General features: G+C 54.5%; 5 protein-coding genes across 16 annotated transcripts; 1 reads left to right on the top strand and 4 right to left on the bottom strand.

The window, feature by feature from the left end:
- Positions 1-51: 51 nt before the first annotated feature.
- bbs1 (Bardet-Biedl syndrome 1) lies at positions 52-4,613 on the bottom strand. Of its 5 annotated transcripts, XM_037277281.1 has the most exons (8): positions 4,262-4,613; positions 3,931-4,159; positions 2,268-2,673; positions 2,009-2,191; positions 1,805-1,936; positions 1,452-1,558; positions 1,262-1,382; positions 52-1,141 (listed from the first exon to the last, which is right to left on the bottom strand). In XM_037277281.1, the coding sequence occupies exons 2-8, from the start codon at positions 3,960-3,962 to the stop codon at positions 317-319; spliced, it is 1,806 nt and encodes a 601-aa protein (XP_037133176.1). In that variant the 5' UTR covers positions 3,963-4,159; positions 4,262-4,613; the 3' UTR covers positions 52-316. The 5 variants fall into 5 exon arrangements, with proteins under 5 accessions (XP_037133176.1, XP_037133179.1, XP_037133178.1 ...); XM_037277284.1 differs by lacking the exons at positions 3,931-4,159; positions 4,262-4,613 and adding an exon at positions 3,585-3,649; XM_037277283.1 differs by lacking the exons at positions 3,931-4,159; positions 4,262-4,613 and adding an exon at positions 3,463-3,554.
- Positions 3,779-6,860, top strand: lipf (lipase, gastric). The gene is made up of 11 exons (XM_037277287.1): positions 3,779-3,833; positions 4,647-4,792; positions 4,865-4,976; positions 5,043-5,241; positions 5,314-5,423; positions 5,509-5,645; positions 5,735-5,881; positions 5,976-6,047; positions 6,146-6,217; positions 6,285-6,395; positions 6,475-6,860. Exons 1-11 carry the CDS (start codon positions 3,803-3,805, stop codon positions 6,595-6,597), a joined length of 1,260 nt encoding a protein of 419 aa, XP_037133182.1. The 5' UTR covers positions 3,779-3,802; the 3' UTR covers positions 6,598-6,860.
- Positions 6,861-6,907: 47 nt separating this feature from the next.
- ankrd22 (ankyrin repeat domain 22) lies at positions 6,908-9,142 on the bottom strand. 5 transcript variants are annotated; one of them, XM_037277291.1, is made up of 6 exons: positions 8,461-8,586; positions 8,005-8,196; positions 7,631-7,738; positions 7,472-7,549; positions 7,304-7,402; positions 6,908-7,217 (listed from the first exon to the last, which is right to left on the bottom strand). In XM_037277291.1, exons 1-6 carry the CDS (start codon positions 8,479-8,481, stop codon positions 7,140-7,142), a joined length of 576 nt encoding a protein of 191 aa, XP_037133186.1. In that variant the 5' UTR covers positions 8,482-8,586; the 3' UTR covers positions 6,908-7,139. The 5 variants fall into 5 exon arrangements, with proteins under 5 accessions (XP_037133186.1, XP_037133185.1, XP_037133188.1 ...); XM_037277290.1 differs by having other exon boundaries at positions 7,304-7,549; XM_037277293.1 differs by lacking the exon at positions 7,304-7,402.
- A 494-nt stretch (positions 9,143-9,636) lies between these two features.
- On the bottom strand, positions 9,637-12,442 carry acta2 (actin alpha 2, smooth muscle). 2 transcript variants are annotated; one of them, XM_037277289.1, is made up of 9 exons: positions 12,004-12,442; positions 11,540-11,674; positions 11,339-11,467; positions 11,163-11,273; positions 10,985-11,069; positions 10,744-10,905; positions 10,475-10,666; positions 10,225-10,406; positions 9,637-9,954 (listed from the first exon to the last, which is right to left on the bottom strand). In XM_037277289.1, exons 2-9 carry the CDS (start codon positions 11,666-11,668, stop codon positions 9,811-9,813), a joined length of 1,134 nt encoding a protein of 377 aa, XP_037133184.1. In that variant the 5' UTR covers positions 11,669-11,674; positions 12,004-12,442; the 3' UTR covers positions 9,637-9,810. The 2 variants fall into 2 exon arrangements, with proteins under 2 accessions (XP_037133184.1, XP_037133183.1); XM_037277288.1 differs by having other exon boundaries at positions 11,540-11,703; positions 12,004-12,441.
- Positions 12,443-13,392: 950 nt separating this feature from the next.
- Positions 13,393-19,382, bottom strand: noc3l (NOC3-like DNA replication regulator). Of its 3 annotated transcripts, none has more exons than XM_037277277.1 (21): positions 19,276-19,382; positions 18,235-18,439; positions 18,045-18,159; positions 17,814-17,968; positions 17,639-17,719; positions 17,393-17,529; positions 17,165-17,326; positions 17,008-17,101; positions 16,440-16,615; positions 16,232-16,360; positions 15,781-15,912; positions 15,443-15,523; positions 15,180-15,280; positions 15,031-15,103; positions 14,900-14,963; positions 14,739-14,810; positions 14,267-14,448; positions 14,064-14,192; positions 13,905-14,002; positions 13,744-13,828; positions 13,393-13,676 (listed from the first exon to the last, which is right to left on the bottom strand). In XM_037277277.1, exons 1-21 carry the CDS (start codon positions 19,282-19,284, stop codon positions 13,560-13,562), a joined length of 2,397 nt encoding a protein of 798 aa, XP_037133172.1. In that variant the 5' UTR covers positions 19,285-19,382; the 3' UTR covers positions 13,393-13,559. The 3 variants fall into 3 exon arrangements, with proteins under 3 accessions (XP_037133172.1, XP_037133173.1, XP_037133174.1); XM_037277278.1 differs by having other exon boundaries at positions 18,045-18,156; XM_037277279.1 differs by having other exon boundaries at positions 18,045-18,153.
- Between the last annotated feature and the right edge of the window lie 1,578 nt (positions 19,383-20,960).

Genomic DNA, 20,960 nt, shown 5'->3' with positions numbered 1-20,960 from the left:
CACCGCATCCGCATAAACACGGACACGACACTAAGACAAAATACGTCGGTAAAAATGATGAATGCTATAGAATTGCTATAGACTATTTCATATCGATAGTTACACCTTAGGGTTTTTTTTTTTTTTTTTTCAGGACAGGAAGATCAACATTGCAAATTTTGGACGCTAGTCACGCTACCCTTTTCACGGGAGCGCCTGCGGCTGGCTCCCTGGGCCCCCCGTACGCTTTCCGCCATCGTCCGGGCTGGAAACTGAGCCAAGCTAAATGAAGCTAAAAAGAGTCAGGCTTAGGCTAAGATGAGCTAAGCTAAGCGTTTCAGTTGATCCCCTCGCTGACGGGCATGTTAATGTGCGCTGTGAGCAGTGGGGTGCTCTGCTCCTCATGCAGGACAACAACTTTGATAATGTCAGAGATGCCTTTGTCACTGGTACACTCCACCAGGGTCTGGACCGGGTAGAACAGTCCCGGCACCAGCAGCGGGATCTTCAAGAAGGGGTTCCTCATCCTGTACAGGCTTTGATCGTACAGGAAGCTGATGGCCAGGTTGAGCACGGGCCGGCACGCCGCCGTGTTCTGAACATTGAGCGTGAGCTTGAAGGACGGGCCCAGACCTTGGACTACGGCATTCATTTTGAGCGAGCGCCCTGGCCTGGATGACACCGGAGTCAGACTGGACTCCAAGGCCTTGGCGTAGGCCTTGGCCGCCGCCAGTCGCAGGCGGACCAGGTCCATCTGGAAGGCCCGGTGCATGGCTGTGCTGCTCTCGCGCTCTCTTAGTGTCTGGTCCACGTAGAGTTTGGTCTTCTTGGGCACGTCGAGACGGACACTCTGCGCGGCCGGAGGTCCGGGAGCACTGTCCCGGTCCCGGAACTCCGCCGTCCTCTTGAGGATTTTCACCATCAGCCCGCCGCCCTTCATGGTCACGACCAGGGTCCCGTCTTCTCGCCCGTAGCGCCCGAAGCAAATAGCGCTCACTGTGTCCGGAGTCTTGATGGTGCTCACCAGGTTCTTGTCCCTGTATAAGTGCACCTCGCAGTTGGCAAGACCCACCAGGACCCCCTGGAAGCCTCGAGCGGGAAGGTCCATGCCGGCCATGGTGCAGATGGGGGCCGGAAGGAGCACCTTCCACAACTTCTTGCCCTAAACGATGCATTGGTTACTTTGGTTCAGACCAACAAACTTCAGTCAGTATATCTCAGAGCGCTTAATCCAATCTTTGAACTCCCCAGAGGTGTCAATTCCAGAGTCCTTCAACTTTACCTTCTGCGTTAATCCCTGCAGGTTCTGGTCCGTGGTTCCCACCACTATGTTCTTGCCGACCCTCACCAGGCCCACGGGATGCGACGACAGCTCCACGCAGTACTTGGCTTTGTCCGAGTCCCTGGAAGCAGACGCAAAGAGCTCAGGACGACCTGAAGCAGCGGCGGGCCGGTCCCAATGGCAAGCTGACCTGCGCAGGATGTAGACGTTCCCGTTTCGACACGCCGCCGTGATCCGGAACTCCACGTCGTACTGACCCGTCGCGTCCATCATGGTGGGAGGGGCCGGCAGCGCCAGCTGCGCCAAGTGCGAGATGTTCAGTGTCGACACCCGCGCTTATACAAAGCAGAGATGATGCATGCACAGGAGGAGGGACAGAAGGAAGGACGGACGGGCAAGAGGAGACAAAATCAAGTCGGCACAGCAGGCTCGAGAAGTAGACAAAAGAAAGGACAGAACGGAGGATGGGCAAAAGGTCAGACAACCCGCAAACCAACGGATGGAAGGACAGAGAAAGCGGACAGGGCCAAAAGGGACGGCGACCTTGGCGAGGATGACGAAGGCCTCGGGGTCCAGCACGTAAAGATGGGCGCTCTCTGTGCCAATCAGCAAGCAGCTGACGCCGTCTTCGTCCGCCGTGCTTTTCTTCAGCGTGCCCATGCACGTGATAACTGTCTGAGGACCAAAAACCTGGCCAGTTAGCTGCCTGCATGCATGCAGCATGCCAGGTTAGGACATGCATGCTACCTGACGTTTGATGGGCTGCTCTTTGTGCAGCTGGACAAAGCCCTCCAGGTGCTCATTATCCAGAGACAGGAAGCGGAGCGAGCGCACTGACAGCGGCACGTCGGCCTTCTTTCGGAGGCTCTCCAACGTCTCCTTAACGGCGGGGGGGTCAATGTGCCCCTCCCTGGCCTGCTGCCATACGTCCTGACCAATCACAAGTCAGCGGCTGTCAAAAATGGTCAAATAAACAGTTCAAAAAAAGGACTAGATTGTCACCCACCTGTTCCAGTGTGTTGACGTCAAGTCCGGGCAGCGTGAACTTGAAGTAGGGTCTGAGGTTCTTGTAGACGTACACGCAGGGTCCAGACGCCACGGCCACGGCGGGAACGCGAGGCTCGTGCAGGTCCATGAAGAAGGCCGCGAGGCCGCATGGAAGGTCCAGCAGGACGCTCTCGCTGCTCAGCGCTGTGCCTCCGTACACCTTCAGCTTCATGGACGCCACGCCACCTCCACCGCCAAGGTCGGCCGCCACCAGGCGACCGTCCCCATCCCCGCTCAAGTCGGCCAGCGCCGCGCAGGAGGTGAAGGTGCGCAGTCCCGCCACCGGGTCAAAGTGGGCGTCCAGCCACTTCCCATCTTCGCCGCTCCACTCACTCATGGCTGGCTTGACAACAAGACCTCGTTTTCTGCATAACGGCACACGCATGTCGGTCAGCTCGCATGCACACAGGAAGGCGATCAAACACCGAGGGCGGACAGAACACCCTCAAGGGGCTCCTCCTCCTCAGCATGTCAGTCATCGAATCGAAGAAACACGATACACACCGTATGATCCCGTCGTCAAGGAAACCCGACAGCAGCGTCTCCAAAAGGACGCCGTTTCCCCGGGCTTTCGCACACAACCTCGTCGAGTTATTGGAAAAACGAAACAATATGAAAAGGTGTTGAAGAGACGCACCGTCGATGCTGCTCTTCTAATGTTGCCGAGGCTGATGCTCGTCTAATCCATAAATCCGCTTCCAGCTTCTTCAGCTCGCCGGCTTCGGTCTCCTTGGCGTGACGTCAATTACACGTGAGCCGTTGTTGTCCGTGGCGTCCATTGATGGCCCCGTTCAAATATCCACATTACATTCTACAACCCTCGGTGAAGCGTCCACCTAGCTAAAGTGTACGAACTTTGATACGGCAGGTTACAAGCGTGCGCATTTGGGACAGTGTGTTTTACGTCGACTTGTGTTGGAACAGCGTCATCAAACACGGAGGCACCGTGTTCGTTTTGCTGCTTAAAAGGATTTCAAAACCTCGGCAACGTCGGCGCCAAGTTAAAAACTCTGGCTCGGCCTCCAGTCGCTAGCATAGCAGCTCCAATGCTATCGATGTGCAGCGCACGCGCAGAAGTTGTACGGCAATTACACTTGGACAAACTACGTAGGCGCTTTAAAATGAAGGCTAAAACAATTGGAATACGTACTAACTATATCTTTTAACGGGTCCAAACAAATAATAGCGAACGCTCCTTTTGAGCTAAACATGTGCTCTTTTCACGAGTGATGCTGTTAAGGTGGCGTTCATCGACTTGTTCGCCTTTTGAACTCACTCCGCCGTCAAGGTGACATGTCAAACACTGAGCAGCAGGGGGCGCGCCGTCACACATTTTCTTCCTAGAACGAAAGTATCAGTATTTTGTCATAAGACCATGAAAGGAATACCAGCATTTATAATCCGCTCCGATCTTTTCATCGACTGGCTCGTTTTTCTAACCGACACCTAAAGCAGTGAGCAGGGGAGCTTTTGGGACGTCACGTCCGGAGTCACATGATCAGGGTTCGGCGACGCTCAGTTTTCGGTGAGTTAACCCGTCTCCGCAATCACCCCCCAAAACTCAAGACTTTCAAGACGCGTCACACGGAATGTTCCTCGGCCGATTTTGCCCGTTTGCTCACCTCCTCGTTTGCTTCGTGGCGAGTTTGTCCATGTTCACGTCGTGTTCGCTGCCGTGACGTCACGTTCAGCCTCTCGTCTTGCTCCTGACACTCGACTGGCGACTACCAGTCCAAGTTCTGCCCAAACTCAGCGGGGATCGTGTGGAAACAAGCACAAGTCTAAGCTGCAGTTTCCTCTCTTTCTTTTCATTTTGAGCTTTTATGCTTTGGAAGCCCATTTCCAATCAACCTGAGTAAATTGTCAACAAAGCAGAATATAATGGTTAGCATATCCTTCTTTTCAAGCCTTTCCATTTAATACACCACAAAGATATTAAATGTGTAAATCAACCAATGAACGTTGTTTGTGGGTATGCAAACGTTTCGTCTCCTTGAATTTGATGCCCCAAAATGTGGACGGGGACACAGCTACAACTGTGTTACGTCGCCTTTTCTTGGCTTGGCTCACTCACTAAGCATGCATTTGGGAAGCGAGGGTGCTCGTTGATGAAGCTTTCCCAGTTTGGCAATTGGTTTTCCATTCTTGCTTTCTTGTTCAAGCCGACCTGAGGATAACAGTTCTAAGTACACATTTTCAACAGCGGACATTTGGAGGTTTCACCGCTACGTTGCGTTTGTTGAAGTAGCGCCCGACGGTGAGAAGCGACAATGGGATCAAAGGTCACAAGGCGTATTGGGAGAGATTTTTTTCCAGATTGGACATAGTACTCAAAGAGGCTCATGTGTGCAGACAAACAGCATGCAGTGTGCGCTTTTCGCAACGCTGCTGTGCGGGGTGGCCCTGGCCGACCAGTCGCCTTCGGCGGGGCGGCGCATCTTTGGCGCTCAGTCGCCGTTGGACCCTGAAGTACACATGAACATTGTGAGTATATCGTGCGCACACGCACGCAGTTTGCCATGGCAAAGCTCAGTGTGCGTGTGCGCTGGCGTGTAGACAGAAATCATCCGCCGGTGGGGCTACCCGGCAGAGGAGCATGAGGTGTCGACGGACGACGGCTACATCTTGACTCTCAACAGGATCCCTGCGGGACGCCAGCTCAAGCTAAGTCAGTGCTAAGCACACTTTTTTGGGGCCGAGAACGGTGACAAACAGCCGGCCGGCCTGGGCGCAGGTGGCCGAGGCGCGGTTTTCCTCCAGCACGGCCTCCTGGCGGCCGGCAGCAACTGGATCACCAACCCGCCGGCGTCCGGCCTGGGCTACGCGCTGGCCGACGCCGGCTACGACGTTTGGCTGGGGAACAGCCGAGGGAACACCTGGTCTCGGAAACACCGCACGCTCACACCTGACTGCGACGACTTCTGGATGTTCAGGTAGCCCTCTCACCCGACCGCCCTCCCTTGGCGCCAACCAACCCAGCGTGTCATCTTGTGCGGCTCTGGCAGTCATGACGAAATGGCCCTTTTGGATCTTCCTGCGGTCGTGGACTACATCCTGAAGGTGACGGGACAACGACAGATGGCTTACGTGGGGCACTCTCAGGGGACCACCATCGGTACGACCCGCTCGTTTCGTTTGGATCCATCGCGGCGCCCCGATGAAACACTCACCTGTGTGTGTGCGTGTGTGCAATTGGGCAGCCTTCATGGCCTTCTCCACGCTCCCGCACCTAGCGGCCAAGATCAAATTGTTTGTAGCCTTGGCTCCGGTGGCCACTGTGGCCTTTCCCAGCAGCCCCATGAGCAAGCTGGCCTTCCTGCCCGAGTTCCTGGTTTGGGTAGGAGCCGGGCGAGCGGGCGGGACGGTATTGGTTGAGGCCGGCCACGGCAAATCCCACCTTTGCGTCGCCCGCCCTCCCTCCCTCAGGAGCTGTTTGGAAGGCGGGACTTCCTGCCTCAGAGTCACATGATTGAGTGGTTCGCCGAGCACGTGTGTGGCAAACGTCTGACCAGCGAATTGTGCGGGAATCTCTTTTTCATCCTGTGCGGCTTCGACGAGCTCAACCTCAACATGGTCCGTGACCGGCGTTTTGCTTTGGCTGTTTTTGCCCCGATGGCCGACATGATCTCAGCGCAACCGCTCGGTTTTGTCCGGATTTTGCTTTCAGTCTCGCACGGCCGTCTACACCACGCACTGCCCCGCGGGCACATCCGTCCAGAACATGCTGCACTGGGCGCAGGTCAGGCGCACGCACGTACATGGACCCACACTTGGGGAAGGAGACTCGCGGCAGCGCGTATGACGTCAGTCCGCTTCAGACTGGTCATGCTTTTTCAGGCCGTCGGCGGTGGAGGGAAGCTGTCTGCGTTTGACTTTGGCGTGGCGGGCAACATGAAACATTACAACCAGGTGAGCGAGCGAGCGAGCGCCCGCGGCAAACACCAAGCGAGCGCAAAACGTGAAACTTCCCGTGCAGTCCACACCCCCCCACTACCACGTCCAAGACATGAAGGTCCCCACCGCCATCTTCTCGGGGGGACGCGACACGCTGGCCGACCCAAAAGACGTTGCGCTGCTCCTCACGCAGGTCACTCTCGGTGCCACGTGCGTGTGTGTGTGCGAGTGTGTGCATGTGCACGTGTCTAACAGCGTTTTCTCACCTGCAGGTGTCCAACTTGGTGTTTCAGCAGCACATTCCCCACTGGGACCATCTGGACTTCATTTGGGGCCTGGACGCCCCGCAGCTCATGTTTCCTGCCATCCTCAAGCTGCTGCAGCAGTACCACTAGAGGGCGTCACTCGCTCGCGCAGCTCATGCTTCCTGCCATCCTCAAGCTGCTGCAGCAATACCACTAGAGGACGCCACTCGCTCGCCGCTTGGACGTGGGCGGGGAGGCTTTTAGTCAATCGTTCATTTGCCGCCACCCGCATAAATCGACGTTTTAATCTGCCAAACAGCGGAAATGAAAATGGGAGTCATTAGCATCAAGGCGCAACACTGAGCCAGCATTCCACATCAAGCCATCCATTGAATAAATGCATTCTTTGAAAATGTACTGTGCTGAGCGTGGATGTTGACAGGATAAACACGTAGCCAGCTTGCTTTTGAGACAAACTTTATCTTTGTGTCACCGCTGATGACCGTGAGCTGGCCCAAAAAAAAAAAAAAAAAACGTGAATCAGAAAAACCTTGGAAGAAAGCTGTCAATTTGAACAAAGTCAGAAATGCAACAAGCAAAATGGGAGCAAGTGACAAGACTGCTGTTATCGCCTCACACCGCGGGGGGGGGTCAGCAAATCCACCCTCAAGTCCAGATGCGCATTGCGTGCGTCATTGCGACTTCCTCAGCAGCCTCACCACCTTGGTGAACTTTAACCTCATGGCCACGTCCAGCGCCGACTCACCGTCCTGAAAACAAAACATCGGGACCAGACAACCCGGTGAGCCTTCGGAGCCCACGAAGTGTCGCAAGAAGGCAAAAGGAGAGCACACACGTGGTTCTTGACGAGAGGGTCGGCATCCCTGAGGAGCAGCAGAGGAACTAAATGCTGTCGCTTCCTCAGACAAACATAGTGAAGAGCGGTGTTGCCTTTCTGCGTGGGGGCGCGCACAGAGAAAAGGTCACAGCCGAGGTCGCGCAAGCGGCGGCGTGGAGAACGTACGTAGTCGGCCGCATTGACGTCCACGTCGCTGTCCAGAACGGCCTTCATCAGAGCCTCGTTACGCCGCCGCTTCTGCAACTGCAAGGACACACGCGTCACCAGACGATGATGTCACGTGCCTGCCAATGTCGCTCCGTGTTGTGCCTGCCGGCGACGTGCCAGGAGGAAGTATCCCAGGAGGAGGATGGGCATGAGGAGGAGGATGACGAGGTGGTCCAGAAGGGAAAAGTTCTGCTTGGCCGCGTAGTGAAGACACGTGCGACGCTTCTGAAACACCGGCGGGCGGCACCGTCAATAACGTCACCACTGCAACTTAAGCAAAAACGAGAACAAAACCAAGAGCTGAAGCGTTCAACACCCGTAGGAGGATCTGCTTTTTGTTTACGCATTTACTGATGAGCGAGAGAGGCTGCGATAAGCAAAACCAATGATGGATTCGATCATGGATGAGCTGGGAATGAACGGAGTGATTGTTGACGGCACATACAAAAGGAAGGCAAGAGGACAACGGAGTGAAGCGAGGTTGAGCCGACCTTGTTGCGCGTGCGCGCGTCTGCGTGGCTCTCCAACAGGAACGCGACTGCGTTCAGGTGACCACGGCGACAGGCGGCGATGAGTGGCGTGTCGCCAGTGACGTCATCCCGCGTGTCCACGTCGCTCGGGTTGCGGGACACAGCGGCGAACAGCTGCTGAACGTCGCCGTCGTATGCCAACTGACAGGCTGGCTGCACGAGAAAGCAAGGCAACCGGTCGGATGACTTTTGATGAACCTGCGAGACAAGTCGGAACGCCCGCGCACGCACGCACGCACGCACACACGCACACACACTGCGCTTTGAGTCGAAGTCAAGTTTGAATAGAGACTTTTGACCCGCATCATATTGGTCTTGTTTGAAATCTGACGATGGCTTTCGTCCATCACTCAACTGTGCGTGCGTGCCATTTAAAGAGTGTGAAAATGGTCAACCCGTTGTGAAACGCACTCTTACCTGCGAGTACACCTTGCCCATGTCTGCCACAGGAAGCGCACGGGACGCCAGAAAGACTTTCAAAGTAAAACCGGAGGCCAGTCTTGAAACCTACCGAATCTGCTCTCACTCTCTGCGGCATTTCCTGTCTCTACGGCGAAAAGTCGAACACGTATCGCACGCAGTTGTCCCAGCAAGTCCGGGAAAAGCGCTTACATGCACATTTCATATGTTAGAATTGAATTTGTAGCTTTTTCTTTGACGGTACATCCATCTTGAAATATTTGCCTGCATCATGTTGTCAGAACCGTCGACACAGAATCCAAAGCAAAGCTCAAGGGTCCATCGCGGATGCGTTAGTGTGGACACGTTTGACACGAATCGCTCCTCGTGCGGTCCTAGCATTACAACAAGCGAGTACAACTAAGCGCAGTTGACACGCAGTCGAAAACAGCTCACCGAAGCATTGCTAGCTTGAAGCATGGCACTGTACCGCGCCATCGACCTGGCCCGGAACTCCCCGGAAACTGGCATCACCGCCATGTTTGTCCATTAAAAGCATTTGGCCAAAGGGCTACAGCGCCCCTAGAGGTGCCACTTGCTAAAACGACTAGGTGCGACGTTGAATCAACTCATGGATTGTCACAGTAATTCTTCAAAGTTTACAAACCATCCTCACAATTTCTAAAGCAGCTATTGCTGTCATTCCTCGTGTAAGCAGACCGATTTCAAAGTGCATTACTTTGGTAAACAAGTCAAATTCAGTTCATTTACTGAAGAATAAACAAGCATGGCAGTTACGCTAACCAGTAAGCTAATGCTAGCGTTAGCGAGAAGCTAACAAATGCGTTTCACGCATTATTGTGTCCCCCAAGAATAATACAGCACCTTCGATGCATTCATCTGATACAACTATTCAAAACACCCACAAGAAGTGAAAACCATTACCTTCTTTGGTAGTTCCGCCTCAAAGGATGTGATTTTTTAAAAAATGGAGAAAACGGAACAGAGTAAATAAACAGATCGTAAAAGTATCTCTGCAACACCTGGAGGGATAGATAACACTTTTGTACAACCTCGGAGACTCCATGTGCACAATTAGATGAATATAAAAGCAAAAAAAAGATGGAAGTCTCCTTAAAAAAGCCTAAACTAATCATAAGTTGACTGTCTGGCATTGTGACAAATGACCCAAAGTTGAGCTTGTGGTTTGCTTTTTATTTATCTTCTGCCACGCCCCGGCTACGGCATAATCGGTGGCAGCTGTCAAGCTTTACTTTGTCCAAAATGTAAAAAAAAAACATGAGCTTAACAAAAGGAGGACAAGAAGGACAGAAGATGGAGGTGGGACTTGTCGGTGGACGGCCCGGGCTAGAAGCACTTTCGGTGGACGATGGACGGGCCGGCTTCGTCGTACTCCTGCTTGCTGATCCACATCTGCTGGAAGGTGGACAGTGACGCCAGAATGGAGCCGCCGATCCACACAGAGTACTTTCTCTCCGGAGGGGCGATGATCTGAGTGGCAAGGGACAAGGGAGGACCGGCAAGTGGGTGTGGGGGCGCACACACGCGCGCGTGCACGCACGCACGCACGCACGCACGCACACCTTCCATCACAACAATACTCCCCAAACGTTGCTCATTCGGCCGAAAGCGAACAACAACTCGCATTCCTTGGCCCAAAAGTCGGAAGACTTGAAAACTTTGGCGAAAGCTCAATCGGGAGCAGCGGCTTGACATTTGAGCCAGGCTCAACGGCGGCAATCGGCACCACGCCAAGCTCACCTTAATCTTCATGGTGCTGGGCGCCAGTGCGGTGATCTCCTTCTGCATGCGGTCGGCGATGCCGGGGTACATGGTGGTGCCCCCCGACAGCACGTTGTTGGCGTAGAGGTCCTTGCGGATGTCGATATCGCACTTCATGATGCTGTTGTAGGTGGTCTCGTGGATGCCGGCCGACTCCATGCCTGCGGCGGCCGCGGCGCGTCGTCAGCCCACCCGAGCGAAGCCGAGCCGAACGGAGGGACCCACTCACCGATGAAGGATGGCTGGAACAAGGTCTCGGGGCATCGGAAGCGCTCGTTCCCGATGGTGATGACCTGACCGTCGGGGAGCTCGTAACTCTTCTCCAGCGACGACGACGTGGCCGCCGTCCCCATCTCGTTCTCAAAGTCCAGAGCGACGTAGCACAACTTCTCCTTGATGTCGCGCACGATCTCACGCTCGGCTGAGGTGACCCAACGTGAAACGTGGGTGGTGTTGACAGACGCACATGACCGGTTGGGCGGGCGGGCGCTCACGTACCCGTGGTGACGAAGCTGTAGCCACGCTCGGTCAGGATCTTCATGAGGTAGTCGGTGAGGTCACGCCCAGCCAGGTCCAACCTCATGATGGCGTGAGGCAGCGCGTAACCTTCGTAGATGGGAACGTTGTGGGTCACGCCGTCGCCGGAGTCCAAAACGATGCCTGAAAGTTGAGGCGGGGTCGGTCAGCCACGCGATTGCCGCAGGCAAGCTCGCCTGCCTGCCTGTCAACGGAGGGGCACCTGTCGTGCGTCCAGAGGCGTAGAGGGACAAGACGGCCTGGATGGCCACGTACATGGCGGGAACGTTGAAGGTCTCAAACATGATCTGCACATCAACCAGGACGCAGCTGAGACGTGAAGCGGTGCGACGTGAAGCGGTGCGACGTGAAGCGCAGCGCTCGCCCAGGGTGCCGCTCACCTGAGTCATCTTCTCCCTGTTGGCCTTGGGGTTGAGCGGCGCTTCCGTCAGGAGGGTGGGATGCTCCTCCGGGGCCACTCGCAGCTCGTTGTAGAAAGAGTGATGCCAGATCTGGCAGAACATGGGACACGTCGGATGGCGGCGGTCGCTCGACTCCACCTCGACCGCCCACCTACCTTCTCCATGTCGTCCCAGTTGGTGATGATGCCGTGCTCGATGGGATACTTGAGGGTGAGGATCCCTCGCTTGCTCTGAGCCTCGTCGCCCACGTAACTGTCCTTCTGGCCCATGCCCACCATCACGCCCTGACGCACGCACACGGCGTCAGTTCACAACTCTTTGCATCATCGCCAAAGAGCAGCTCGACGCCGGCCGACCTGGTGCCTGGGCCGGCCCACGATGGACGGGAAGACGGCCCTGGGCGCGTCATCTCCGGCAAATCCGGCTTTGCAAAGTCCCGATCCGTTGTCGCACACCAGGGCGGTGCTCTCCTCGTCGTCGCACATGGCTGGCTGCGGGTAGAGGGGGGGGGGGTACCGCGCTGAGGGCGGTGCTGGCGGTTAGGGCGAGAAAGGACACCTGACGACGCTCGCATACATGACGCAATATGTGGCGGAACACGCTTGGGCACAAGGCAAATGTCCAAAATTGGGCATCGGCTGCGCGCACCATATTTGGGCATCGACGGACCGGTCGTGACCCGAGGCTGCTGCCGCCGTCTATCGAGACTTCGGCGGCAGGAACATGCACGAGCGGCTGAAGAGGAGGTTTTGGTGAAGATGCCAATTGGAGCCGATGACGACAAAGTGGCGCATGATGTGAAGAAGCCCGAGACTCTTACCGTGGTGCTGCTGGACGCGGGAAGGCAGCAGGAGCGAGCCGCTGAGTGAGGCTCCCGTCAGAGGAGACACCTTAAGAAGCCTGCTCCTGCTCCTCCTCCTCTCCTCCAGCCAAACAAGGAGCGGGGCCCCCCGCGCACCCCTGCCCGCTCGGCGTCCTCGGTCCGCTCGGCTCCTTGTAGGGCTGGGCCCAAGGGAGCCGGCCAATGGCGTGCCGGGGACTTCCTCCTCCCACTTTCATACTCGCACGTCGATTGAGAAATTGCTTTTCTCCCAGTTCTGGCTCTCATCTTGGTCCAAGTCCTTGTTGTGTTCCAAGTTGTTTTTCAGTTACCGCTTCTGCCTCCGGTCCAGGTTCTTCTCCTGATCCCAGTCCGAGTTCCCTGTCCCAGCGTTCGCCGTCGTTGACCTCTTCCGGTCCTCGGTGAGGCCCGCTGACCTTACGGCGACTTCCCGGCCCACGTCCCCCTCGAGACACGACTGCCGTGCAATCTCGGGTCCCTTGGCTTCTGAGTTGATGCCGGTGACATTGTAATGTAGTTGCGTGTCCAGATGAAGATGAGGCCAAAGGTCAAGATGGAGGGGCACACGCTGGCTTCTCCTTAAAAGGAAAAGGGAGGACGCGCGGGACAACTTCCTGCTCTCAAGCAAAATCCTAGCAGAAGCATAACATCAGCATGTCATCAAGTCCTAAAAAGGAGCTGAGGAGACATGCAAACTCTCATGTGAGGGAGGGGCCACCGAGTGATCACCGACTCCTCATTCCTCTCACACGCACACGCAGTGCGCCGCGCAAACGCTCTTGCTCGACTTTGACCGAAAATGGGAAAACATTTGGAGCGCAGACGGACTCGCGAGGCCCGACTGGCATTGGTCGGCAAACACCCGCACCGCACCGTGTGAGCGTGCTGCGGAATGTGCGGCTTGATATGTGCGTTGGCTGCTTTTACGCAGGCCTGTTTGAAAAGGTTTGTGGAATGCGGCGACTTGGATAGTTAGCTAGTGCAGTGTCGCGCAGTGACCACAAGGTGGCGTCTCTGATGTCAAAAGAATCATTCATTTCATGACTAGATTCAGCAGTCCATGTCCTCCACCAGATTGCCAGTGCCATTTTTTCCCCAATCGTGTTCACTCAAATGAAAAAGGCCAATTTGTCCAATAGATTGTTGCGCTGCCAGACGCTAGCTAACATGCTGAGGCCAGAAGGAAATGCACTGGCACTGATGACCCGCCCGCCTGCCTTGTTGGCTGGTTGCCTCCAGAAATGTGCTAGCTCCTCAACGTTCCTTTCTCGAGAACCTCTCCACAGTGGCGACAGGACGCTGCGGCACTGCGCCTTCTGCTGATGGCCACGCCGGCCCTCTCACACACCAACAGCAGCAGCCCAAACATCTGAGCAAATTTGTATTTATTGCATCAAGAAAAAAAAGTTCAGTGTAGCAAAGGTCAATCGGGACAAGACCGACCTATCTCCACCTTTGACTGACATTGACGACCCGCCCCAAGATTAATATTTTCTTTTTTTACAAATGAAACACAGGATGTGTTTGCATGGGTGTCAGTGTTTGCGTGTTGTACTAAAGTCAAGCTCCGCCTCCTCACCGGAGCGCAGGGTGTCATCAACAAGTTGCTGCAGATCGCTGTCCAGCAGCGACCTATCGACTCTGAAAACTTCCTGGAAGCAAAAATGCAAAACAAAATGCATGACTTTGGTGTTTCTGTGTGTGTGGGCGTGCGCGCACCTTTTTCTTGTGTCTGGGCGGAGCTACTGGGGGGTTGAAGGTCATGCCTTTGACATCATAATCTGCAAACAGCTGTACCGGCGACCTGCACGGGAAGTCCTCCGAGGTTAGCGCAGCGTCACCCGCCTCGACACAAAATGGCGACGTGCGCTCGCTCTTACCTGCGGCTCAGCTCAAGCGGAAGCACGGCCCCGCCTTCGCTGGGAGCGCCACGACTCAGATGCACCGCCAGCTGCCGAACCACCGGGTGGAAATGCCTCTGCGCAGAGGCCATCACGTGTCACATCAGATCGGGGCGCCGCGGACTTGCGCGCGTGTACCTGCAGTGTGTGGAGCTCCCACAAGGCGGTGTTGTGAGCGTTGCAGTGTTCAGGTTGGGGCAGTTCAGCCAAGTAGACGCCGCTGCCCTGGACCTCGTTGTCCAGCAAGAAGTCGCATCTTGGAAACGACTGACAACAAAGAGGCACATGAATTGACTAGCTCGTTACGAGTCACGCTCACTCACTCGCACGCACGCACTCACATGCAGCGCGGCCCTGGTGGCGGCGAGGAGTCCGATGCTGGCGTGCGTCTGGACGTGCAAGCTGAGCCCGCTGAGCCGCTTGATGAACGCCATGGCCCTCTGCAGGCTCACCCGCTTCCTGCGGCGGATCAACATGGCATCCAGGCAGCGCAGCACAATGAGGATGTCGTCATCGGAAGTCCCTGAGGGAGAGGGCTCGTCAACGCTCGAAGCTGGTGACGCTAGCAGTGCCTTAAGGTAGAAGCTCAATGTGTCCTCACAAACCAAAACCGCCTTCGGCCATCAAAATGATCAAAACGCTATTTGTTCCAGCTGCCAGCCCCCCAAAAAGTGTTGTTGTTTTTATTTTAAGAGTTTGGCGGCATGTGTTGCTGCACCATTTGTGTTCTTAAAGCTGCAGTCAGTCATCTTGAAACTGACGGCAACATTTGGATGAAGCCAAAGCCCGACGAGAGGCGACGGGACCACCAACCTGCGTGCAGCCGTGGCAACATGGCGTACAGCTCAGAGTAAAAGTTGAGAGGGTCCATGTTGAGGACATCACCTGATGCGGCACAAACATACGGCACATTTCACTTGTGGGCTGTGTGCTAGCACGCACGCACGCACGCACGCACGCACGCACGCACGCACCTTGCCCAGAAAGGATGGTGAAGACTGTCTGGATGCAGTGAAGTCTCTCCCTGTCAGTCAGATCCTGCACGGCAATCGCAAATCAAATTAAGCGTGCGGTCTCAAGACGTACGAGTCTGTGTTATACTCACTCCTGACTGGATAAGGCTTTGGAGCACATTGAGCAGGTCATCAAAGAACTCCAAGTTGATCAAATGGGCAAAACTAACAGGAAGTGACATCAGCGTTACAGTGTGTGTGCGTGCGTGCGTGCATGCATGTGCGCGTGCGTGCGTGTTACTTGGCCAGCCCCTCCAACACTGCAGGAAGAAGGACAGACTTGTGAGCTTTCTTCAAAATTCGAAAGTACACGAGGAAGACGATGTTGAGAGTCTCTGTGTGCTGCGTGGAGAAAAACAAGAAGAACTGTAGCAGGTCTCTCACAGGACTTTCACTATCGTCCATTGCTCCAATTCCGCTGTGGAAAACGATTTTGCAGTGTAGTTGCTTGCAAAATCTGCTTTTATCTCAAGATTCACACTCAGACGTTGCGCTCCTCCTCACCATTTTCATCTTCTTGTCTTTGCTGTCCGACGCTTCGGCTTCCAGAAGCTCCTGCTGCAGCTTCTCCTCCGCTTTCTTCCACTGCACAGACAGAGACAGAGACAGAGAGAGAGAGAGAGAGAGAGAGAGAGAGAGAGAGAGAGAGAGAGAGAGAGAGAGAGAGAGAGAGAGAGAGACAGAGAGAGACAGAGAGAGAGACAGAGAGAGAGACAGAGAGAGAGACAGAGAGAGAGACAGAGACAGAGACAGAGAGAGAGACAGAGACAGAGAGAGTGAGAGAGTGAGGCACGCAAGCGGCGTGCTGAGGCCGCACTTTTGGGCAGCCGGCTTTGTGTTACCTTGCGCTGCATGCGTGACAGATTGTTCTTCTTGTCTTTGTGGCGCATGGCCTTCACGCTGGGCGTCATGTCCTTCATGTCCTTCTTCACCAGTGCTTCCTGGATTCGCACGCTCAGCAGCGTCCGCAGCACCTACACGTACGCACGCACACGCACGCACGCACGCACGCACGCACACACGCACGCACGCACGCACGCACGCACGCACGCACGCACACACACACACTGTCTTGAGCCACAGCGGCCAGAGTGACAAAAGACCGGGAGGGAAGTTCGCCGGGACGCCGGTCGCTCTCGTCTTGCCATCACGGTCCATCAGCGGATTGCGGCGCTTCCAATATTGCGACAGATCGACTCAACAACTTGTTAGCGATAGGTGGGCGTTATGTGCTACAACGCCAGAACGCAACGCAAGACTGTTGTCGTTAGAAAGGAAGGAGGCGTTCCTTGCCTGGGGCCTGACGTTGAAGTTGAGACTCTTGACCAGACCCGAGATGACACGAACGGCGGCCAGAGAGGTCCCGCCCACCTTGTCTTGGTGAAACAGCTCGGAGAAAGTGCGGCAGCACATGTCAGACACCTAAGGAGAGATGCGCCCGCGCGTGCGAGAGAGAGAGACAGGTTGGGTCGGGTCAGGCCGGGGGCGGCCCGGTGCTCACCGTCTTGACGGGGTCGTTCATCAGCGGCGCCAAGGCCACCAGGATGTTGTTGTGGAAGTTAAAGTGCGGCAAGGCCAGCAGCAATTCGCACAGGCAGCGCACGGCCACCCCGGCCAGGCCCGAGTAACGCTCCAGCGACACCGCCTGGCTGCGCTTGCTCTTCTTCTGCTTCCAGTCTGCACGCAAACACAGACGGGCGTCAGCGGTCGCTCTAAATTTCAAAGATCAAGATCAAGAGTTTTTTATTCGCCATGTTTGAGCGTGCCAAACAAGTAATTTGACTTGGGTAAATCACAGCCTCTGTTCAACATTCAGGTGACTAACAACACTCAGGACATGTGAAAAATGGCAAATATTCTCAAACATCCCCTGATCTCAAACTCCCAAAAGGGCAAGGAAAAACTCAAAACTCCAGCTAGGGGAAATGAGAAACCTTGAGAAGAGACCACAGATGGGAAGGTCCCTTATCCAGGATGACCAGGCTGCAATGGATGCAGAGAGGAGTGACAAAGGACCAGCAAGAGCAGGTGGCCAGAAGAAAGGGAGGACGGCCGCTTATCCGCTTTACCTCTGATGCACTGCTCCAAATCCTCCAGGTAGAATTTGTACTGACTCAGCAGTCCTTCCTCAAACTCCCGCAGCTGCTGCGTCTCCTTCTTCACCTGCGGCGACGATTACGACACGGTCAGCGCCGACCAATGGCCGCACGCGCGCCAGCATGGTACCTTGGCGGCTTTCTCAGCGGCGGTCAAAGGTCGTATCTTGTAGGTGGGAACGATGTCTTTGAAGATTTCCATCAATGACACCATGGCCAACTTCCTGACCGTCACCGCCACGCAAGGGTCCGCCTCCATCAGCATCCCGCGCAGCTGCTTCACACACTTCACCTGCACGGGCGCGCAAGAGGGTGAGCACGCTAAAGCAAAATCACGTGCACACACTCATTCACTCACATTGTTGACGGGGTTGGCGATGACTGTGGACGCCAGGCGTGCGATGGTCAACTTCCTGTCTTGGATCTTGCGCATCCTGGCTTCCTGTTGCTGCGCTGGCGTCAGCGCCGTCGTGCCGTCGATTAGCTCCGCCGCTCCTGAAAACGAGGGCGGGTGGGGCCAAGCGATTAACAGCCAGTGGGAGGAAATGCCCTCGGCCGCTAGGGCACCAATTTTGTTCAAATAGCCTTTGAAGCCCATCCGTACCCATTTCAACCTCCTGTGTGGCTGCTGCTGCTTCCTCCTCTTCCTCTTCGTCTTCCTCCTCCTCCGGTTGCTTGTTGACCTCTGCACACGCACAACAGACAAACAATGGTGAGCAGCACGGCGGGCCCCTTCGGTGGTACGGCGCCTGCCTGCTTCTTCTTTGCGTGGGCCTCACCTCTGTGCATACTCTGCGGGATGAGTCGCGTCCTGTCTTTGATGGGCAGCAAGTGGACAACCTCCTTCTCCGCCACGGCGGCCATCTTCCTGGGAATCTTCTCGTAGCCTGGGACCACCTCCGACTTGCGTTTCTTGCCGCTGTGCGCCGGGCCGCTAAGACGCACGTGCAGACGGGACATGACTCGTACAGGTGGGCAGGCGGGCAGGTGCCGAAGTGTGCGCAGGTTACCATGACGACAGGTCCCTGCTCAGGAAGGAGGACATCTGCTGCAGGTCGTTGTCGTCCATCATGTCAGTGGGCAAACTCTCCAGGAAGTCCTCCTCCTCCTCCTCCTCCTCCTCCTCTGACATCGTATCATACATACGCATAGCACATAGTATCGAATGGCTCTCTCGCGGTTGAAACGTGGTGATCTTACCGGGCCTTTTGGCAGTAATGTCAAGCGGGCGTGGCGTGGCCAGCGCGGCGCCCTTGAGTGCCTGCCGCATCTTCCGGTGCTCCTTGCGCTGCTTCTTGTCGCAGTTTTGTCGCTTCATCTGCCGGTTCCTCAGCTTGTTGTCCAGCTTCACGCCGCTCGTCTTCAGCAGCCGCCGAAAGGACGGGCGGCGCTTCTTGGAGCGAGACTGCGGCCGGCCGCCGAAGAACAACGGACACACAGAGGTCACACAAACAGAGCAAATGCGCGAGCGGGTACATTTACATGGGATTTTTGGATGAACAACCAAGCACACTTTTCTACCATTTGTGTACATAGCTGCCCTACCTTCACTAACAGGTAATGAGGCAGGCTCAAGTCAATCGACAACTCAGAAAGGAAAAATCCCGACTTATTTTTTACACTCTCACCTTTCCTTCAACGTCTCGTAGGCAAATTGCATTTGCTCCACTCTTAACGCCGGAATTTGAGCCACTTTGACTGACTCTTTAATTGTTGCAAACCATGGAGGCTTTTGAATGATGGATGAAGAGCTTAGTTCAATGGACTGCATTTGGAACGCGACATTGTGATAGTGTGGCGGTCTTGAGGACGCCAGAAACCGTCGCTCTCTCAGACCGAGGCTCAAGGTCCGCCGGTCACAGAGGAACTTTAACTTTACACACTCAACTGTGAAACAATACACATTTTTCATTCCAGAAAAGTAGTCGCCCAGCCAGCCCTGAAATCGCACGACAGCGTATTTGACTCAGTGTTTGGGATAAGCTTCTTGTATTTGTTTTTCACGCCACGGTACCACGAGCCCAAAGTTCAAACCTAAAAAAAAGGCACCAAACGCTTGCATTTATTACGAGCTGTTTGTTTGTTTGTTTGTTTGTTTGTTTGAACTGCGGCTTCGAGAGCCCAACAACGACGTCAAATGAAATGGAACCTTTTGGAGGCACCGAAAGATCTCGCGTGAACAGCGTGGTTGAAAACATCAACAAACATTGACGTCGCGTTCGCTTTCTGCGTCAAACTCACCGGTGCCATGATGGTGGAATGCGTTCAGGTAGAAGCAAGCCAAAACACGAGCGTTCCACACGCATGGACGGCGGAAAACGGAACCGGAAACAAAAAAGCTCGAGAGGACCCAAATGCCAACACTTCCTGTGTGGACAGCGACACCGATGGAAGGAGGCCGCACTGCATCTTGTCCGAGTGAAATTCGACTTGAATCTCCTTTGAGAAAAAACGAACACTTCAGAGACATGACAAATAACGGACAGGTCACCGCGCCAGTCAAGTTACTTGATGTCAGGACACAGACAAACAAAACAAAAACAACAACAAAAACCGGGCTGGTCACCATCGGCGCAGATGGTGCTGGCGATGGAGGGGACATGTATGGGGCACTCCTGCTTTAGACTTAATGCTCCCTAAAATAAGAAGGAAAACACACGGTTGCAATTCAAATGACCGTTGGGCTTCGATAGGCTCGAGTGGGAGCACGGAGAAGGCTCAGTTAACTGCAGCAGGTCAAGAAGACGTCTATGAAGACGAATCGTGCAGGCGTTCTAGTTACTTAGAACAGGGTCGGGCAATTGGAAATGACCACCCCTGACTTGAAAGAATAAAATATTTTCCAATCAACTGAGTGTGGGAGAAGTTTTTCTTCTCCAGTCCAACCTTGCTCGGCGATCGCTTCGGGCGGGACGCTGTGCCACTGGCAGGGCTGTGGACTCGGTCGGATTTTTGCACCGAGTCCGGCCTCTTGACCATGAGTCCGAGTCCGGCTGTCCATTTTTTCTGTTAATTCATGTGACTGCTTAGTCTTTATTCAAGGCTAATTTAGATCAAAATCTAAATAATTACAACAGTTTTGTGATGGCTTTTGGCAGGCTCAGAGCAGGGAGAAGACTCGAATGCAGAGTTCGATAGTTCAAGGAGTTTATTTCCTCTGCGGATGACCGCTCCAAAAACAAAAGGCGCCTCACAATGAGGGAAAAAGGAGACAAACAAAAGTGCCTCAACACGAGGAAAAAAGGGCTGAGAACTGCAAACAAAAAGCGCCTCACACGGAGGGAAAAACAAAGGCAAGATCGCACGGGCAAAGCACGGGAAATAGCTGGGGCTATGGAGTCGCTGGTGGTCATGGCTCGCAAGACGCACTGGCACAGGACAAGGGGAAGACGCAGGCTAAATACACACACAGAAGGGGAAGGACACAGGTGCAGACAATCAGGGCGGACGACACAAGTGTACGTGGTTAACAAACGGGGAGGTCAAGTGAACGACCGTGCAGCGGAAGGACCCGTGATCTGAAACGTGATGTACAAAATAAAACAGGAAGTTAGAATATGAAGGACAGGACAAAACAAAACAACCTACAAAACCCGACAGCATGACAGGCTTTGTCTTTATTAAACATATAAACGAATACAATAAACAGATACTTTCAAGTTTTAATCATTAATTACACCATTATAGCTCAGACATTTATCTAAACACAAATAATTAGTGACGACCCCTTATTTGGAAAGCGAAAAACCCATGTCGTACGGCGTCAGCACTATGTTGTTTTCAATAAAAACATGAAGAACTCACGTTTGCGTCAGTCATTTTAAAATTTTATAAAGGATTATTCTCATTTGATGTCTTTAAATTCATCCGCGTTCTGCCATTGAAGCGGGGTGCATTCAAAGACCAGTCCAGTACAGACGGAACAC

The sequence above is a fragment of the Syngnathus acus genome, chromosome 19, assembly GCF_901709675.1.
Source record: "Syngnathus acus chromosome 19, fSynAcu1.2, whole genome shotgun sequence".
In the NCBI taxonomy this organism is placed as follows: domain Eukaryota; kingdom Metazoa; phylum Chordata; class Actinopteri; order Syngnathiformes; family Syngnathidae; genus Syngnathus; species Syngnathus acus.
The sequence above is the reverse complement of the archived record's forward strand: the minus strand, read 5'-3'. Positions and strand labels throughout refer to the sequence as shown.

Excerpts from the sequence above, each read along its gene's own strand:
- acta2 (XM_037277289.1), bottom strand. The coding sequence starts at position 11,668 with ATGTGCGACGACGAGGAGAGCACCGCCCTGGTGTGCGACAACGGATCG. Across the intron at positions 11,274-11,338 it reads ACTGGGACGACATGGAGAAG|ATCTGGCATCACTCTTTCTA; the intron begins GTAGGTGGGCGG and ends ATGTTCTGCCAG. Across the intron at positions 10,906-10,984 it reads CGCCTCTGGACGCACGACAG|GCATCGTTTTGGACTCCGGC; the intron begins GTGCCCCTCCGT and ends CTCAACTTTCAG.
- lipf (XM_037277287.1), top strand. The coding sequence starts at position 3,803 with ATGATCAGGGTTCGGCGACGCTCAGTTTTCG. Across the intron at positions 5,646-5,734 it reads TGCCCGAGTTCCTGGTTTGG|GAGCTGTTTGGAAGGCGGGA; the intron begins GTAGGAGCCGGG and ends TCCCTCCCTCAG. Across the intron at positions 6,048-6,145 it reads ACATGCTGCACTGGGCGCAG|GCCGTCGGCGGTGGAGGGAA; the intron begins GTCAGGCGCACG and ends ATGCTTTTTCAG.
- bbs1 (XM_037277281.1), bottom strand. The coding sequence starts at position 3,962 with ATGGACAAACTCGCCACGAAGCAAACGAGGAG. Across the intron at positions 2,192-2,267 it reads ACGTCAACACACTGGAACAG|GACGTATGGCAGCAGGCCAG; the intron begins GTGGGTGACAAT and ends GTGATTGGTCAG. Across the intron at positions 1,142-1,261 it reads TGCAGGGATTAACGCAGAAG|GGCAAGAAGTTGTGGAAGGT; the intron begins GTAAAGTTGAAG and ends TGCATCGTTTAG.
- noc3l (XM_037277277.1), bottom strand. Across the intron at positions 18,160-18,234 it reads CATTACTGCCAAAAGGCCCG|AGGAGGAGGAGGAGGAGGAG; the intron begins GTAAGATCACCA and ends ATACGATGTCAG. Across the intron at positions 17,530-17,638 it reads CACACAGGAGGTTGAAATGG|GAGCGGCGGAGCTAATCGAC; the intron begins GTACGGATGGGC and ends CCTCGTTTTCAG.
- ankrd22 (XM_037277290.1), bottom strand. The coding sequence starts at position 8,481 with ATGGGCAAGGTGTACTCGCAG. Across the intron at positions 8,197-8,460 it reads TGGGCAAGGTGTACTCGCAG|CCAGCCTGTCAGTTGGCATA; the intron begins GTAAGAGTGCGT and ends TTTCTCGTGCAG. Across the intron at positions 7,218-7,303 it reads ACCCTCTCGTCAAGAACCAC|GACGGTGAGTCGGCGCTGGA; the intron begins GTGTGTGCTCTC and ends TTTTGTTTTCAG.